Source organism: Lasioglossum baleicum, chromosome 1, assembly GCF_051020765.1.
Source record: "Lasioglossum baleicum chromosome 1, iyLasBale1, whole genome shotgun sequence".
Lineage (NCBI taxonomy): Eukaryota > Metazoa > Arthropoda > Insecta > Hymenoptera > Halictidae > Lasioglossum > Lasioglossum baleicum.
In genome coordinates, this window is record NC_134929.1 from 9203267 (window position 1) to 9221953 (window position 18687).

The window sequence follows — 18687 nt, forward strand, 5'->3', positions numbered from 1 at the left end:
TTTTTTCGCGCCTGGCGAGTTTCGCTATATGGAAGCGTATCTATATATAAATCTAAATATGTCCTAAGTGGTCCTAAGTTTGTGGGGAAAGTAGTGGAGAACTATTACTGGTAGGAAAGTAACGGAAGAGTTCAGAAGTTTATATGTTATAAATTTTAATACAACACACACATACAGGCATATTTCAAAATCAAATCATAACAAATCTTGCGAAATTATTAGGGTGACCAAGGTACCCCATTTTAACCCAACTTTGTACGCTGAAATCGTCGCGCATGCGCGAAAAAAGCGCGCAATATCTCATCACTGGCTTGACCCACAATTAGCTAAGTATACTTGGCTCCGTATAAGAATAAGATACTTGCCCTGATAACTAGGGCAAGAGATTGCCTTGAGCAGACCCCGCCTGAGGCGGAGAACGGGCAGAATGCGGTCGAAGCTACGCTCTGAGCTGCTCAAGGCAAGATTGGGTCATTTCTGACGAGCGTCTGTGCGCGCAGCTGTAATTTGTTCTGCCGTCCGTTGACGCAGAGCTTTGGGTATGGACAGAACGAAGCCAGAAAGCTGGCGGCTGGACCCTGAATCTGCCTTTATTTAAGAGGGCAGCACGGTCGCACTGATGTAGCAAATGCCGCTCTACAGGGCATGGCAGCACCGTCGCGTCCAGCGTGCGGAGGCCACCACGGGCATTATACTGGCCGAACGTCGCTCGAAGCACAAGATGGCTAGCGTGGGCTCGTATTCTGTCCTCAGCACCAGCCCGGCTCAAGCTGCCGTCTTAAAATGGACCGAGCGGCCAGGATTGTGCCGAGGGCAGCTTGTGCCGGGATGGTGCCGAGGCAAGAATACGAGCCAACGCATGGCCCGAATGTAACATTTTTGCTTACTGAGGTGATGTGTGATATTGTAAATAAAAAGAGACGATATTTGTGCTGATTTGTGGATATATTTTGAAAAATTCGGTGCAAAGATATGTTGTACGCAAACCTTTATCGAGCAAACCTTACATGGAATCCCGTTACATTTTATTCTGTGAATTCCGTTAGGTTCCGAATTACAAAACAATTGTAACGGATACTCGTCAACTAGAACAGGGGTTCTAAAAAGAAACAGGATCCAAATTTTTTTATTAGTTAGTGATATTTTTTTTATTTTTAATGATCATCTGCTGTTTTAATTTTTTCATGTAAAAAACTAAAAACAGGCTGCAGGCCGTAGTTTGCCGACCCCTGAACTAGAAAACTAATTTTATTGTAGATCTTTCTATATATATATATATGTTTTCTGAATTATAACATGTGTTCAAATGTTCTGTAAAACAATTTCTATTTCTAATTGATGAAACGATCTTTTACTTTACATCTTAGACAGTTCTTTACTAGTTTTAAAAGCCTGTAAGAGAGAATATAAATAAATGCCATGAAAAATTGTTTAGACCGTTTACTTTTAGCGAAGAATTCTTTATTTTTGAAACATTTGATAACGCGAACGAAAAAGCAGAAATATGTTCGCGTGTTGCGCGAGATTTGATCAGCATCAATTCATCCAATGGCAAATGTAGCAGAAATTTCCAGAAGTGCGGATGGTGCGGAACCGTTGTGACGTGGGCCTATCGACGCCAGCCAACTGTAAGCATGTGGCCCAATCAGCGTCCGCGTTTCCATTGATACGGATTCGTCGAGACCAATCGACAGAGGCCACGACGAAATCTTTTCGTTAATATCCCGGCACTGAATCGGCTTGTAGTCAGTTACTCCTTGTTATCCCTGTTGTACATTCGAGTTTCATCGAAGTGGAGAGATTTTTTACTGAAAAGAGAAGAAACGAAGCGCACACTTAATTCTCGAAGTGGTAAGTATCGAAAGAACCTTTCGTTTCATTTCGATAATATTGGTATACCGCCGATGATCGTATTTGAAGTTTCATCGACCGTTGAGGATACTACATTTGCCACGTCTTTGCTAGAAAAATGTATACGTCTCAAGCACGTTTGATCGGAATACAAATTTTCTTTTCTTCGCTCTCGTAAATGCTCATAAAATTCTTTTACCGGTCCTAGTATCTCGTGGAAGTTTTTGTGAAGTATTTGTCAGTTTGCATCGTACGACACTGTACATACTGAATTGCATGCTTGTCGGAATTCGGTACGCCGATAAATTAAGTTCGAATTGTCGTTCGTATCCGTTTTGTTTAACGATATTGTCGTCTAATTAAATATATTGCCAACTGTTCACTTGGATTATCGAAATTTTTCAAGTTTCATCTCGGTTGTTCGAAAGATTTTCATAAATCTAATTTTCATTTCACATACAGTGTGTAATATTTGAAATATGTTTTATAGGACGATTTTTATTCGAAGAAAAATGAAGGGGGCAGTAGCTCTAATTTTGTTGGGCTTAATAGCCCTTTCTTCTGCGAAGGAAGAGAAGCAGAAGGAAGATATCGGTACTGTAATTGGTATCGACTTAGGTACAACGTATTCTTGGTACGTGAAAAGTTACACATTATCGTTTGTGTTGAAATAACTCTCGACAATAACGTAGAAGACATTTTTATCAAATATTCACTTATTTTAGCGTCGGTGTATATAAAAATGGCAGAGCAGAAATTATAGCTAACGATCAAGGAAACAGAATTACACCTTCGTACGTAGCGTTTACCGCCGACGGCGAACGTCTGATCGGAGATGCTGCGAAGAATCAGTTGACCTCCAATCCGGAAAATACCGTGTTTGATGCGAAACGGTTGATTGGTAGGGAGTGGTCGGACCCTACTGTGCAGCACGACATCAAGTTCTTCCCATTTAAAGTAATCGAAAAGAACAGCAAACCTCACATAAGAGTGTCGGTGAACGGCGAAGATAAAATCTTTGCTCCCGAAGAAATCTCTGCTATGGTTCTTGGTAAAATGAAGGAAACTGCGGAGGCGTATCTGGGCAAGAAAGTTACTCATGCAGTTGTTACTGTGCCAGCCTACTTCAACGACGCTCAAAGACAAGTAAACAAAACGTTATGCGCTCAAAACGTGTAGAACATTGAATATAGACCAGCGGTTTCTTAATAGAAGCAGGATTGTTTAATAAAAGATTAATTTTCATACCATAATATTTACACATAAACAAGACTTGACAGTTTTTAAAACGTGTCATGGGAAAAGAATTTTTTTCGGGGAGTCCTAGTAGCATAAAGGTTGTAAACCGCTGATATAGACACAATAGTGTTGGTTCAATGACTTGCTCTAAACTAATATTAATTACTTTTATTTAGGCTACCAAGGATGCAGGCACTATTTCAGGACTTGTTGTTATGAGAATCATTAACGAACCTACCGCAGCTGCGATCGCTTACGGCTTGGATAAGAAAGATGGAGAAAAGAACATTTTGGTGTTCGATTTGGGTGGCGGCACGTTCGATGTTAGCTTGCTCACAATCGATAACGGAGTGTTCGAAGTGGTGGCAACGAACGGCGACACTCACTTGGGTGGCGAAGATTTCGACCAACGTGTAATGGATCATTTCGCAAAATTATACAAGAAAAAGAAGGGCAAGGACATCCGTAAGGACAGCAGAGCATTGCAGAAATTGCGTCGCGAAGTCGAGAAAGCTAAGAGAGCTCTCAGCGCTAGCCATCAAGTATGAGAAAAATTTATTTGCGATACCGATTCGCTTGAAACTGATATAAATAACTAATCGCTTTGTCGTTTCACAGGTGAGGATCGAGATCGAATCGTTCTTCGAAGGTGAAGATTTCTCAGAAACGTTGACCCGTGCCAAATTTGAGGAATTGAATATGGATCTGTTCCGTAGCACCTTGAAACCTGTACAAAAGGTTCTGGTAGACTCTGACATGCACAAGAAGGACGTCGATGAAATTGTACTTGTTGGAGGATCAACTAGAATTCCCAAAGTTCAACAATTAGTCAAGGAATTCTTTGGTGGCAAAGAACCATCTCGGGGCATTAATCCCGATGAAGCTGTCGCATATGGAGCTGCGGTTCAGGCTGGTGTACTGTCCGGAGAGCAAGATACCGATGCGATTGTACTGCTGGATGTGAACCCTCTTACCATGGGCATTGAAACTGTCGGTGGTGTAATGACCAAACTCATTCCTAGGTAAGAATACGTTTCTCCATTCACGTTGGCTCTTTTTACAGTTCGTCAATCAGAAAAATGTCGCAAATATATTTGTAAAATTTCATGAAAAATAAGTAAAAAATGAAGAAGTTTCATTATTGCATTAGTAAAAAAAAAGAACATCTGTTCATGATCTCTGTCACAGCACAGAACCGAGAATCGACTTAGATCGCGGGATTACTGTATGTAGAAATCCGTATAACGTTTTGTTTTTCTCGTTACCATAGGAACACCGTAATTCCAACGAAGAAGTCTCAAATTTTCTCCACCGCGTCCGATAACCAACACACAGTGACGATACAAGTATACGAAGGTGAACGTCCGATGACGAAAGACAACCATCTTCTCGGTAAATTCGACCTAACCGGAATACCGCCAGCGCCACGAGGAATTCCACAAATCGAGGTCACGTTCGAGATCGATGCTAACGGTATTCTACAAGTGTCCGCTGAGGACAAAGGAACTGGCAACCGCGAGAAAATTGTGATTACCAACGATCAGAACAGACTGACACCCGATGACATCGAGAGGATGATCTCGGACGCTGAGAAATTCGCGGCCGATGACAAGAAATTAAAGGAACGAGTTGAAGCGCGCAACGAGCTCGAATCGTATGCTTACTCGCTGAAGAATCAGCTAGCCGACAAAGAGAAGCTTGGCTCGAAGGTCACCGAGGCGGAGAGGATCAAAATGGAGGAAGCCATCGAAGAGAAGATCAAGTGGCTGGAAGATAACCAAGACACCGATCCGGAAGAATACAAGAAGCAGAAGAAAGAACTGAGCGATGTTGTTCAGCCTATCATTATGAAATTGTACCAGGAGCCTGGCGGTGGTGTTCCACCAACCGGCGGCGACGAGGATGATCTGAAGGACGAGCTTTAACTAGAAATTAATCCGTACACAGATTCTCGTCCTAATTTAGACTGAATTTCCGCGGTCTCTTAACGCGAATGCTGCAGAGAGATATACCCACGTCGTTGATACGTCGAGTATTTAAGTGAAAGACTGATCGACGAACGTTCGTTATTCATTATGTTGCATCGAAACGGAACGGTACACGATAACACGGTTCCGTTGACGTTCGCATACTGTGTATTGGCTCTATAACGTGTTTCGCCACGTAACATAACGGTCTTCTCCGTAAGAGAAAGGAAGATACACTTACAGGAAGGATTTTTACGATCGAAAGAGAGTTAGCTTCTTTGATTCCCAATCAAGACTATGCGCGTTAATTTATTTTACTTAATTCTTTTGTATGTTCTATTACATATACAAATATATAATCGAATAAACACAGTTATGTAACTGATGTTACAGATACGCAGCGTGTACGTGTGAATTAGAATGATTGTTCGTGCAATGACGATACGTCACTTGCATCTGTTATTGCTTGTAGGAGACTGTATCGTACTGTGTACAATACGGTTGCCTGTGCGAATGAGAATGTCATATATACATATATATATCAATCTCATCGAAATAAACATTTTTTCAGTAAACCATAAAACACCATTCGACATGAATTATTTTAAGATATAAGTATTGTATTTTAAGTAACACTTATCGCAAGAAGGAAAGAAAGATTTTCTATTTACGGAAATTGAATTTAAAACAAATTTTATTCGGTGATACAGTTTGATCGAGTAACAAAAACAGTTAAAAATTCATAGACAAGATCGATAGTCCATACATTCGATTGCCTATTGTAATCTATTTTATCGAGATATAATATCAACAGACGCAATAATGGTAATATAAAGTACTCCGTTTTTCTTTTACTCTTTTTTTTCATTTTGTATAACTTCCCGATATCTTACTGTTCGATCGCTAAATACGTTTTCGCTGACGGTACAAAAATAATTGTCGCAATCCCTTTCATGTCGGAATTCTTCTACCGGTAAATTTCTTTTGCGTGACACGTCATTTTCGATGGTGTACATTTTCGATATCAACACATTTCTAGAAGTGCAACGCCCTCCGAAACAGAATTAGTCAAGTTGATAGATATCGATTCAAAACGATCAACAACATCTCTCCCTTTCCGCGAGGACTAATTAGTACGAGAGGAAGGTGCCGTACCGTTCTGAATAACTGTTTCTATTTCGTACGTATAACAACTATCGTTAGACTGCGGCCTTCGTACGTTTCTAGCTCTCGTTATTGTGAACCGTTTAACGGGAGGGGGTTTTTACTTTCTTCAGACTTTTGAACTATGACAGAGTATTAAATATATATATATATATATATATATATAATATAGAAGCAATTATTCGTTCCACTTCTTTGTGTAGTAAATCCACGATAACACACATCCGCAGTCTAGCTATTGTTACTGAAACGAAGATTGAATAGGCAACAATAAAATAATCTCTTCCTTTTTCTCAGTTTGATGTTTACTTTGCGGATTTAGAGAACTTTTTTTTTCGTCGCATTGTAAAGATCTAAGGCCGAAAATGTAGGCGGTTCTAATTGTCAATTAGAAATTCCGTTGACAAATATTTCTTCCGCGTACATACATATACATATTAATTAGTGCAGCTCTGTTACTATCGGTCCTGAGAGCATAATCTAGGGTCTAGGGTAAAGGTACCATTTACCGTGCCCCACCCGGTTATCACTATAAATTAATAAAAATAACATGAAGTGTCTAGTATTACTTTATTTCGAAAAATAAAATTGGCTTTCCCCTTCGTATATAAATCAACAGTATTACAATCATTTTTGTTTAAGATATACGTAGAAAACATTAGTTAAAAACCTTATCCTCCGCGACTACGCAATTTTTCGTTTCCCATTATACAAAATGCTAAGAAACTCTGATACACCAGAGGATAATAAAATAATGATTTTACCGTGCTACGGCATAAAAAAATCAATTAATCAATCTATTATTAGAAATTTCTTGTGTCCGGTGAATAGGACCAAAACTTCGGATGAAAACTTCGTTAATATTTCTTTTGCTTTCTAACGAAATCGTCGAGAAAAATTTGACGATACAGAAAAACATGCAGTTGATAATCAATCGTTTATCACAAATAATGCAATCTAAATTACAGAATGCCTTCAAATTAATAAAAAAACTTCCAAGTCGTCACTATAATAAATATCCGGTAGCTGGTACCTTTACCCTATGTTTATCGTTATCTTTCGTTTAAATTTCCTTATCGCATTTCGTCATTGCTCTCAGGCATTTAAAGAATGTTGAAGACGGGCGATAAGCATTCGTTTCGCGATTCGTGTCGTCGAACGGCGATGCACTGATAATGCGATTACGGCAAGGTTCATCATCATCCTTCAACATCTGCTTTCGAATTAATCCTAAGGAACGCGCTTCAATTGTACTCGGGTGTAGTTCGGGACCTCGATAATCGATGGATCGCATTTTAGATACTTTACCGCTTGCTGCTTGGACGCACGTTGATCGATTAACGCTAGACTTAGCCCGGATCGGTCAAAATATTTCATTTCAATTTTCTCAGGTGCTATTGAATAAATTGATTTATCAGTGTAGAGTCTACATTGTAGAATTCTCTGTAGACCGTGTACTGTCTAATGTAGACCGTCGAACACGATCGAAATCTCTTCAAAAAAACAACGTACAAGTCGGTAAGTTTAGCGTTCAAGGATCTACGTTGACAAATACATGTGCAGCGGGTGTACAAAGTATGTTTCCGTTTTTAAAAAGGGTACGAATACTTTATACACCCACTGTATATTGTATATCAGTTCTGGAAACCAAAGAATCGCTTCCGACCAGGAAAAATACGGCATTTTTCTCTCTCGCTTGCTGATTTTACAGTTTACAGAATGGTAACGCGATTAAGATAACACAATCCTTATTACACTATTATATGTATGCGACGCGGAACCGTTTTCCTTTCAGTTTCTTTTCGTGGTAAATATTCGGCTTTTCGTTTCCTCCTTCCCCTTTAACTATATAGTATGAACACATTCAACATATTGTATTTGTCTATTTCAACTAGACAGAACAGCGAAACCTGAAATCAGTGAGCCTTATTTTTATGTCTCCGCGGTTTCCGCAAATCTTCACCTTATTTTTCTCCGTTTTCTGTTATTCCATTTGTCTCGTTCTCGCATATACATCGGACGTATTCTTACAATTTACGAATAACATGCCTGGTTCACGATCGAATAGAAATTATGACCGACCTTTCGATCAAGAAAGTTTTGGTGCGTAATCAAATACTGCTTTGATCTTTATGCAAAATAAAAGTTGTCTGCATCGATTGCAAGAAATAGGAAGCGAATTGAATGTTACTTCCCTCAATGATTTCAATAGAAGAGAAATAATATATCTGACACCTTCAATTTTTAATATTTTTCTTGGAAGGCTAAAACTAAAGCATTTCTATTCTATCCTATTTTTCAATAATTTTCAATTTCATCTACTCAATTCTTTGCTATAAATGCATAAAGATCAGCAGTCTAGTAATCAATGTTTCGAAAAATGTTTCTTTCCGAAAACGTACGATTTTCTGAGATGACAAGTCGAAAGAAGTACATATTTATTGCCAAGCGAATAGGAGCGTTTCAAATTAAAATGCATAAAACTTGGCAGTCGAAAGACAATCGCAGCAATATGCAATTGTGTAAAATTTCACGGTATAATTAAACGATGGTGAATGGTAAATTAGGACGAAAGCAAATCAATTACGCGTTTCTTTTCGATCGTTAAGTTATAGCATGTACGTGGGTGTGTCATCGATGACTCAGAGAACAGCGAAATTAAAGTAAACGGGACTCTGAAGAATCTATGCCTTTTCGAAACGAACGAAACTACTTTGACAAAATGTTATGTCGAGTCCTCTGACACGAGGATACGTTCGAAACACCCTATATATTAGGCTACTTGTATATGATATCGGTGAATACAATAAGCTACGAGTACAGGTGTAGCCTATTAGATATTCTTAATGAGTAAAGTAGTAACTATAGATGCGCGACTTTAGAAATGTCCCCTCGGAAAAAAAGAAATTGTTTTATCATAATTCCAAACAGCCTAGTCACCCCTTATCTGTATAAATAATTCTTTTTTTTATTTATTTTTCTTCTTTTTCTTTTTTGACGTTTTATCGGTCAGGAAAAATTTCTCTAAAAAATACTATTACTTTCGAGAACTTATCGTTTATAGAATCCCCGACAAAGCGTCGCGCAACTAATAAGATTTAAGGACTACAAGGTCAACTTCATTCAAAGAAATGCAACCCTTGCGATTAGTATAGTTGGTGGAAGTTATAGAACGAGAGTAAAATATGGGTCCGAACGAACGCGTTCTTTGTATCTCAAAGTGATAATTAGACCGCGGATCTTTATGCAAAATAAGAATTGTCTGCATTGATTGCAAGAAATCGAAACCAAATTGAACGTTGTATCTTCCCTCGATGATTTTAATAGAGGAGAAATCATATATTGACACCTTCAATTTTAAAAATTTTTCAATTTCGCTATAAATGCATAAAGATTTGCTGTCTAGTAATAATAGTTGGACATTTTCGAAATGTTTTTACCGTTCGAGTGTGTACAGGGTGCTCCAATTAATTTGACCGTCTCGAATATCTCTGTTATCAACAATAAGCGAAACAGTTAACCCTTAGCACTCGAGTGGTGATTCTGAGGCGCCACTGAAAATTGCTGTAACATTATTTAAAATGTTGTTTACATTAGATATGTATTAAATATGTTGGTATCTAATCAATTATTAAACATTTAAGTATTGTATGAGGTATTATTGGGTTGGCAAATAAGTTCGTTCAGTTTTTTACATTGGAATAAATCACGAAAACCGAACGAACTTATTTGCCAACCCAATATATCAATTTCGAATCCACCAAATTTAAAAAATCATTGAATGGAATGGAAATATTCTAGGTCGGAAGAGAAATGTTTAATTTTCGAGTTAAAATAGCTCCGAGTGCAAAGGGTTAACATGCCCAAGTTAACTGAAATACCATGTACATTATTGCTCTCACCAACTATACGTTTCCAGCAACGCTCATATACATATATTGTATACGTGTACGTATATACCATATATATACACATGTGTATGCATAACACATGTATATATACATATACATGTATGTATAACGCTTAGCTAGTTTCTTAAACTATAAAACGTGATACCGTGTTTGAATGTTACACTTATTTTGCTTTCTTTTCTTCTGTTTACGTTCTACGAGTACGGAGATGTTTCTGTTGAAATTAACAAACATGTATACGATCGCCATCGATCTATGAATTACCGAGCAGGCTGCAAAGAACACGTGAACATTAAGCACTTAATTTAAACGTTTGTCAGACCTGAGAGTTCTATCCACGCAGTTACTTTTTAGCGACTTCTCGCTTTGGAAACCAAAAGGTTTTTCAGTGATATGGTAATTCAAAGATCGAGAAAAAATTCGAGAAATCGGTATCTCTTCGGAACACTCTGCGTGTGTGTATGTGTCGCGTTCTCTTTTTCCTTTTTTTTCGACGAACGAAATTTGATGCGCTAATAAGGTATAAATACTAATCAACAAACGAAACAGACACATGGTGCGCCTCTGGCCTCGTTTACGCTTATCCTTCCACCTAGTTTGAACAATAACAATGTACTTTGTATCACAGTATTAGTATCAGTAATGTATTTAGTATTTGTCGTATTTACTTTGGATATGGCAAATATGAAATATAACAATAAAATTATACTAATGTAAGTCTATATTCTTTGGGGCTAAATGCATATCACAGTGGGAAATTTTTCAACATCCTATTCCATTCTTCTTTTCTTTTTCTTTCGTCTTCGTCTTTTAATTCTTATTCGAATCGCCAGAAGCGCACCAGTCCAAGAATTGTATCGTCGTAAAAATCGCATTAAAATCTACGTGTATATCTTATTCAGGATATTATCGAAAAGCTTTACCGTCAACCAGTGGAAATAAGCAGGCAATAGTATTAAAAGTAAATGTACCTTTGTTTTTACCATTAGTTAAAAATGCACCTTAGGTTATCTTTAGATACTTCGTTCCGTATCCAATATGCAGTCTTACCCTAATTTCTTTTTGTTTTGTTTCTTGTTTAGCTGCGCAACTGTTTTTATGACATGGAAAGCGTTTAATTTGTAAACGTGTATTACCTGTTCCGAAATGATAACAAGTGGTCCATGGTTATTTGAGACGTTTCCCCTTTATCTAATCGAATGATCGATCGATCACAGAACGTATCACATTCGTTTACTTTTCAATTATTGATTCTCATGATCGGTGTGTGCCGTTTGTTCAAACAAGTATTTACAAAATTGGACCACCCCGTGGAACACAGAAATCAAATCACCGCCAAATGTTACACAGCTCTCACCCTAAATGCTAAAAACATGCAGTAAATATTATAGAATAATGTCAATGTGTTAGTATTAATACGAGATAATCATAATAATAGACGTTAGTACTGAATAAACTCTATTCAGTGCCGGAACATTATTTCTCACGATACGTCGAGACACGAGTAAAAACAAAATAAGAAAGAAACGTAAGTAATTTCTTACGTTAAAAAAGTTTGTACTAAAATTGAATGTATAATATCGCTTCGCAATAATATGGAAGAAAGTTTTGTCAGACTAAACAATTTCTTCGGCACTGTCTCAAGAACATATCGAAAGTTATCCTTGAAAGTCTGAATATTCACAGATTATTTTTTCAACGATATAACGTCTTTCATTCCGGTAGCGGAGGTTCGACAAAAATGAAAGCTCCAGACTCGTTTTAGTTCTACTTTGAAAGTAGCTTTGAGAACTATACTAAAACTATCGCATGCCTTGTATACGTATCAGGCTAGCAATATTTATAGATAATTGAAAACTGATTCTTTTCCGTTTCAACTCTGGTCACAATAATTTCGAAAACATTTTAAAACATTCCTAAATTCACGATGTCGTAAAAACGATTTAAAAAACCAAATTGTTGTGATTTTAAAAGCATAGCGATTAATTAACTAGTACTGCTGGCCAAAGAAGAAATTGCTATACGTGCAGCAATTAAAACAATGACTTTGCGAATGCGTGTATAACCACAGGAACGCTGGCGTCGAAACCATTGATCATCAAGCTTTTATTATCTCGTTCCTCTTTGTAAGTAGTTGAAGAAGAACATACAGCACAGTTGATCAATCTGGAGGCAAATAATAAGTAACATATATTACGTCATTCTTATTCCTAGTAACAAATCATTCGGGAAACTCACTTTGTATTTGGAAGTTGCATTTTCAATTTGTACGCTTGAAGAGCTTCTTCGGAAGTGTCTGATTTTTCGAATATTCGATCGACCACGTTAATGAAAACGTCATACTCGTTATTCTGATGAGCAGCCCACGACATTGGTTTACTCAAATTTACGTTTCCAACGGGCATCTGTTGTAATCTTCTCATAGCCTGGCCAAACGAAGCATATTTATCAATGATGACGGTATGAATTCCAACGTTTTTAAATGTCGCGATGGTGACGTTCTTCTCGCTGCGAAGAAGCGCAAGTGCGATTATGCATCCTGCTTCTGCACCGTTCACGTTGCCACTCCGCCATGTATTCGTTTCTAACATCACTTTATTCATATTAATCGTTACCATGTAACGTAAACCGGTCGGTTGAACATGCTGCATTAAATACACATTACAAAATAGAGAATTCAATACTGTAACGTCAAGTCGATTATCGATACTCACACGTAACGAAATATACAACATTTTATAGAGAGCATCGATGATCTTAGGGTTCGGCTTGGGCGGATTTGATAGTGGTTTATGAAACTGCTCCTTCACCTTTCTTTTCTCATACGACAGTGGCCTTTAAGAAATGATGCATCAAAACTACTATCGATCGTTTCGTTTTACACTTATTGCTTATTACCTACTTTCCTGAGTTTTCGTAATCCCTTATTGTAACTAATACTAAAGCTGGATGAACCTTGTCTCGGGCAATATTTTCTTCGTTAACGATTTGATCTACTAGTTTTGATACTGTTAATGCGTTCGGTTTCAGTAATTCGAGATTGTGAATTCTTTGCAGATTGGTTAAAAGCAAATTTAGGTTCATTGATGATACTAACGCGTACCAAATCTAAAAATTATATAATGAGTTCACCGATTGAGTAAATGGAGTTACGGAGCACGAGGGCCAGTTTATATTCTACGTGTAATACTATTACCTCTTTGGATTTAAGCAAATGTCCAGGTACATGATCCAATGTTAATTCATGCATTTCCAAAAGACCAGCTGCTCGAACTTCGTCTACGCAGTGTTTAAAATCTTCTACATTTTTAATGTATCGTATTATTTCTGTGAATCTGGAATCGTCTCCGTATGTTTTCTCAATTTCATCCAAACCACGTATTATATATTTAAGGACTACCTCTCCTCCTGTTTAACAATACACTGTTTAATAAAGAGGTGATTAATCGCCTGACAATTGTAGTTCGATAAAATAAGTACCAGGATTATTGGGTACAGGATGAGACAACTTTATAATATCTTTATGCTTCCAACCGTATCTGCCTTTGTACCTTGTCACGCATTTTGCTAATTCCATTGGTGTTTTCGATAAGTACCAATTATTCACAGCTTTCCTTAAACCCTGGCCCCACCCATTTTTCGAATTACCATCGGCATTCAGCTCTTTTTGCTTGCTTATTTGGGAAGCAAATTTGATAAACAAAATAAAATGTTGCGGAGATGCACAGATTTTATTGACTGCAGCGTAAGCTTGATGTCTCAAGCTCTCGCTTTTCATTTGCCTGCAGCAAACGGCAAGCGCAAATACTAATGCTTCTGGATTTGGAACAAGATTACTTTCGAATGCCTATAAACAAACACAATATATATATATATATATATGTATATATATATACCGATATAGATTTCAATCGCTTTAATTAATTAGAAGAAAATATTACCTTTGTTATTATCTCGACTGGAATCAATTGCTTCTCCACGTTCTCTGCTAGTTCCTCTATGGATGGAACATTTTTAGCCAAAAAATAATTATGGACGAACCAATTACCCGGTTGATAATCTAGATACTCCTTCCCAACATAAAGAAATCTTGATAATCGTGTCTCAGGATCATTTGGATCCAAGTCTGTCGCCATTTCTTAACAGTACTCTGCTAAAAAATCAACAATATTGTATTTCGATATAATGTCAAAGTCTTACTATGTATTAAGAAAACTTGATAAGTCTAAGGAAATAATTCAATAATCGTGAAAAAGGTTTTATGTCTCAAAATAATTTTCATTATAAAACGTTGTCGTTCTTCGTAAGAAGTAAATACTATTATCTCCGATATTTTCTATGTATTAAATCTCTTGTGGCACATAGTAACAGGTATTACGGTATGACCAGATAAGGTAACACACGAAAATGTGGGATATGCCATTACAGTAATATAGAAGTAGATTCGTTGTACCCCGTAACTATAAATCATAAACAATCGGAAAGATTCCTGTTAATAGGTGTAATCTGTCATTACGAGCATTCGGTTCGTTATTACCTTCGGTTAATTGAAAGGGCAACAACTCCAAACACAACCATACAGAAACAACGTTTGTGTGACGTACGAGAACCAACGAGAACGCACTGGCGCAGGATCAACATCTACGATCTACGCAGTCGCAGACCGCGCAGTCCGCAAACCTGCGCAGACCGTAGGTTCTAGGGTAAAAAAAAACCACTGATATATATACCAGTGGTAAAAACTGTAAAAGCACATTGACCCCTAGGACGGGTACGACTCCAGTACACTCCAGTACGACTCCATACGACTCCTACGACTCGGACTGTTTCAGACTGGGACTTATTAGATTGTAGAATATTGTAGATATACGTACCTGTACGTACCTGCTGATTTGGTCATGCATGCGTGTGAAACCTGTGCAATATCCCAACCAGTGATGCCAGAGCTGTGGTACTGTGGTACTAAACCATACCCCCACCATAGCCTACTATTGCCCCAACGTGTCCTTTCCAACGCGCCCGCGCGCTACACTACCAGCGTACCTCTATGGATACAGTAGAGGTACGCTGGTGAGTGTAGCGCGCGGGCGCGTTGGAAAACAACGTAGGGGCAATAGTAGACTATGGTGGGGGTATGGTTTAGTACCACAGTACCACAGCTCTGGCATCACTGATCCCAACCATATCCCAACACTGGCCACACTGGCGCAGTGCTTCGATTGTGCCCAAATTTTCTCGCGCAGGCGCGAGAAAACAGTAACGTATCTACTATTGGGTAGCAGAGCGGCCAGAGCCCTGAGGCAGTTATATTGGCGGGAATGTACCGAAATAATCTTACTGCACAAAAAAACTCCAGGACGTGTCCTACGAGTTACAAAATATACACAAATACACCTGGTATACATTCATTTTTTAGAATCAAATCATATATATTTTTTAAAGTTCTGCGGGGTGCTCAAGGAATCCCATTTTATCGAGAAGCTCACGTTACTGAGGCTGAAATCGCCGCGCATGCGCGAGAAAAGTTGGACTCAATCGAAGCACTGCACTGGCGTAGCCTTCGAAAATCGGTGACCACGAGGCATTTTCGAGACCTGCCAAGACCTGCACTGGTTCACTGGTCCAGGATATCCTGGGATATCCTCTCTGCTATCAGTCATTATCAAGAATATTCGCCCGCCAACACGAAAAATGGAAGTAACAAACGTACGTATGTACATTTACTTTTTACTTTGAAGTTATTATTATTATGATTTTCCGTCAATTATTAAAATGTTAGTTCCGAGCATATATCTAATGCAATCGAATCTTAATTTCATTGAATAGTATGAAATGTCGACACATGTGCGTGTAAAGTTAGGATAATTATGTATAATCCATTCATTTGTGGTAAAAACTAATAATTTTTTCCGAAATTGCTCTTGTTCGGAATTTCGAAGAAATAAAGTGAACGTCACGATTTTCAACTTTCTTTTTATCTGTCACTATAATGAAAAAATTTTAAGTATATATTGTGTAAATCTATGCATATAAGTTGTATGCATACACAAAGTTTCATCAAAACCGGTTGAAGCCTAGAAATGAACCTCCGTCGCCCTTAGATCGCAGGTTTCCTGTAAATTGTATACACATACACAAAGGTTCATCAGTTGATGCATAAAACTGCTATAGGACTTCCGTACGATTGATCCAAATCGCAGTTTCTCAAGATTTTTGCCATTTTTAATTATTCATAGTTCATAGCAATCTTAATCGAACTTGAATTTTTAAAGAGAGTCGAAATAGTCGAATACGCTTGAGAAACAATTGCTTTTTACTATGATTGGCTGCTTGACAAAGAGGATATAAATGCTCATGCCCAATCAGTGCTTCGATTGTGCCCAAAAACAGTAACGTATCTACTATTGGGTAGCAGAGCGGCCAGAGCCCTGAGGCAGTTATATTGGCAGGAATGTACCGAAATAATCTTACCGCACAAAAAGACTCCAGGACGTGTCCTACGAGTTACAAAATATACACAAATACATTTGGTATACATTCATTTTTTAGAATCAAATCATATAAATTTTTTAAAGTTCTGCGGGGTGCTCAAAGAATCCCATTTTATCGAGAAGCTCACGTTACTGAGGCTGAAATCGCCGCGCATGCGCGAGAAAAGTTGGGCTCAATCGAAGCACTGTGCCCAATATGTATATGTATTACAGTTTTGCCTGTGATACATACTGATACATACTTGTTAAAGTTAGTATTATATGTAATATTAATATATGTGTATGTCTTTGCAGGACTGGTATCGTTTGATAGAAGATATTATACAATGCCCCGTGTGTTTAAAAGTTACTGATTCTTCTTACATAAATTGTGTAAGGGGGCACCACGTGTGTAGCTACTGTGTGAAGGACATAAAACAATGCCCTATGTGCAATGAAATTTTTTTGCCAAAGTTGATAAATCACCTAGTGGCAAATGATTTGTCGTCAAGGCTAGGCCAAATTCAGGTTTTGTTACAATTATTTCATTTATACTTTATAGTACTTTATACTAATATTCCTGTTTTAAAAGATTTAACAAAAATCAATACTCTATGCCAGCGCTCGGATTTATTTACTCGCGACGGCTGAGTTTCGAAGGCTACGCCCCCTCGACCCGGCCACGCGTCTTGCTCCCCGTGGCGGCCCTAGTTCTCCTAAGCGCCACGAATAGCGAGTATGGAACGTGCCTGAGGAGCTCTGAACTAAGGCCGCTACGGGGTGCGGAGAGGCGCGGCCGGATCGAGGGGGCGTAGCCTTCGAAACTCGGCCGTCGCGAGTAAGTAAATCCGAGCACTGCTCTATGCTATGTTTCTATGGTTTCTATGTACACGTTATACACCACAACAGGCAGAGTTCCTTACTTGTTTATTTGTTAAATTGAAAATCATTTTTTTTTATAGAACTTAACACACAAATTGATAAAGGTTTTTCCCTTCTTTTTCTTTTTATATATTAAAACAATATATTTTTTTCTTATTAAGTTTTACAATTTGTAGCTCTCTATTTTTGAGGACATAGAATGTGCCATAAAATCTGCCACTACGAAATCCCAACAGGACCAAAGTGTCCAAACGGATCTTTTAATAACTAATTCATCGGTTAATACGCAAACAGATGAAACAAAACTTTTGGTAGCCACTAATAATAATAGTCCTAATAATAGTAACTGGAGGAAGCAAATTATAAATAAAACGCATTCTTATCCATGTATGATATGCAACAACTATTTTAAAACGTATGAAAAGTTGGAAGAGCATGTAAAAGAAAATCATGAGGAAGATCTAGAAGTGCAATTAAATATAAAAAATGTAATCATTGTGAATTTAATTAATTAGAGTTTTAATTTTAGTTTAATAGGTTCTTTGTGAAATGCTTCATTTTTAGGAAATTATATGTCTTGATAGAAGATTTGAGGTAAAATATGATGAGTTGCCATGGGAGCGCGAAATGGTAATATTAACGAGATGCAGAATTTACTTTGTCAATTATTTAATAAGGAGTAATGGCCAAATGAAGTGCTTCGTGCGCTGCATAGATTCCGCTTCGTATCCATCAAATGATTCAACTTCATATTATACTATTGCACTAGAAAGTGCATCCAAATTATTACACGAAGCTAAGGTAACACTGCTTTGATTAACATCAATTTCGGAAAAATGTGTTTTAGTTTTATAGGAACATAGGATTTTAAATTTTCAACATTTTTTTGTACGTAAACTAGGTAAAACAACATACAGCAGAGTGTAAGATAGAAGACATGTATGATGTTTGTTTCCAGGAGACAGAAATCCGTTCTCTAATAATGTCGTCAATTCCGTTTGCATTTAAATTTTCATTATATAACTATAAATAATTTCTTAAATAAGTATGTTTATAATATATGTTCAACTATATGTTATCTTATCTTATCTCTATTGGTATCGCTTAAAGAGTCGAGGGAAAAATATTATTAAAGGATAAAAAGAAGTCAAATAAAATGAATCGAGAATAATTGAATTCGTACACAATTTTTGTTGAACTTGT

At 37.5% G+C, this 18687-nt stretch overlaps 3 protein-coding genes across 8 annotated transcripts; 2 read left to right on the forward strand and 1 right to left on the reverse strand.

Moving 5' to 3' along the window:
- Window positions 1–1693: 1693 nt before the first annotated feature.
- Window positions 1694–5640, forward strand: Hsc70-3 (heat shock protein 70 cognate 3). The gene is made up of 6 exons (XM_076431224.1): window positions 1694–1851; window positions 2342–2485; window positions 2577–2997; window positions 3267–3632; window positions 3709–4112; window positions 4361–5640. The coding sequence occupies exons 2-6, from the start codon at window positions 2364–2366 to the stop codon at window positions 5013–5015; spliced, it is 1968 nt and encodes a 655-aa protein (XP_076287339.1). The 5' UTR covers window positions 1694–1851; window positions 2342–2363; the 3' UTR covers window positions 5016–5640.
- Window positions 5641–5733: 93 nt separating this feature from the next.
- Window positions 5734–15164, reverse strand: LOC143212922 (RNA-binding protein RO60). Of its 5 annotated transcripts, none has more exons than XM_076432279.1 (8): window positions 15007–15164; window positions 14074–14285; window positions 13613–13979; window positions 13329–13540; window positions 13035–13240; window positions 12847–12967; window positions 12371–12777; window positions 5734–12298 (listed from the first exon to the last, which is right to left on the reverse strand). In XM_076432279.1, exons 2-8 carry the CDS (start codon window positions 14266–14268, stop codon window positions 12166–12168), a joined length of 1641 nt encoding a protein of 546 aa, XP_076288394.1. In that variant the 5' UTR covers window positions 14269–14285; window positions 15007–15164; the 3' UTR covers window positions 5734–12165. The 5 variants fall into 5 exon arrangements, with proteins under 5 accessions (XP_076288394.1, XP_076288565.1, XP_076288737.1 ...); XM_076432450.1 differs by having other exon boundaries at window positions 14074–14282; window positions 15007–15158; XM_076432622.1 differs by having other exon boundaries at window positions 15017–15040.
- Window positions 14265–18656, forward strand: LOC143214465 (uncharacterized). 2 transcript variants are annotated; one of them, XM_076435607.1, is made up of 6 exons: window positions 14265–15008; window positions 15575–15838; window positions 16918–17130; window positions 17661–17972; window positions 18049–18285; window positions 18386–18656. In XM_076435607.1, exons 2-6 carry the CDS (start codon window positions 15824–15826, stop codon window positions 18515–18517), a joined length of 909 nt encoding a protein of 302 aa, XP_076291722.1. In that variant the 5' UTR covers window positions 14265–15008; window positions 15575–15823; the 3' UTR covers window positions 18518–18656. The 2 variants fall into 2 exon arrangements, with proteins under 2 accessions (XP_076291722.1, XP_076291813.1); XM_076435698.1 differs by lacking the exon at window positions 14265–15008 and having other exon boundaries at window positions 15230–15842.
- The last annotated feature ends 31 nt before the right edge of the window (window positions 18657–18687 follow it).

What these genes read in the sequence shown, in the direction of transcription:
- Hsc70-3 (XM_076431224.1), top strand. Translation starts at nt 2,364, where the DNA reads ATGAAGGGGGCAGTAGCTCTAATTTTGTTGGGCTTAATAGCCCTTTCT. An exon ending in TTAGGTACAACGTATTCTTG is followed by an intron (nt 2,486 to 2,576) that starts GTACGTGAAAAG and finishes CACTTATTTTAG; the next exon opens with CGTCGGTGTATATAAAAATG. An exon ending in CTCTCAGCGCTAGCCATCAA is followed by an intron (nt 3,633 to 3,708) that starts GTATGAGAAAAA and finishes GTCGTTTCACAG; the next exon opens with GTGAGGATCGAGATCGAATC.
- LOC143212922 (XM_076432279.1), bottom strand. Translation starts at nt 14,268, where the DNA reads ATGGCGACAGACTTGGATCCAAATGATCCTGAGACACGATTATCAAGA. An exon ending in CAGTCGAGATAATAACAAAG is followed by an intron (nt 13,980 to 14,073) that starts GTAATATTTTCT and finishes GTTTGTTTATAG; the next exon opens with GCATTCGAAAGTAATCTTGT. An exon ending in TGTTGTATATTTCGTTACGT is followed by an intron (nt 12,778 to 12,846) that starts GTGAGTATCGAT and finishes TATTTAATGCAG; the next exon opens with CATGTTCAACCGACCGGTTT.
- LOC143214465 (XM_076435607.1), top strand. An exon ending in TGCAATTAAATATAAAAAAT is followed by an intron (nt 17,973 to 18,048) that starts GTAATCATTGTG and finishes CTTCATTTTTAG; the next exon opens with GAAATTATATGTCTTGATAG. An exon ending in AATTATTACACGAAGCTAAG is followed by an intron (nt 18,286 to 18,385) that starts GTAACACTGCTT and finishes TACGTAAACTAG; the next exon opens with GTAAAACAACATACAGCAGA.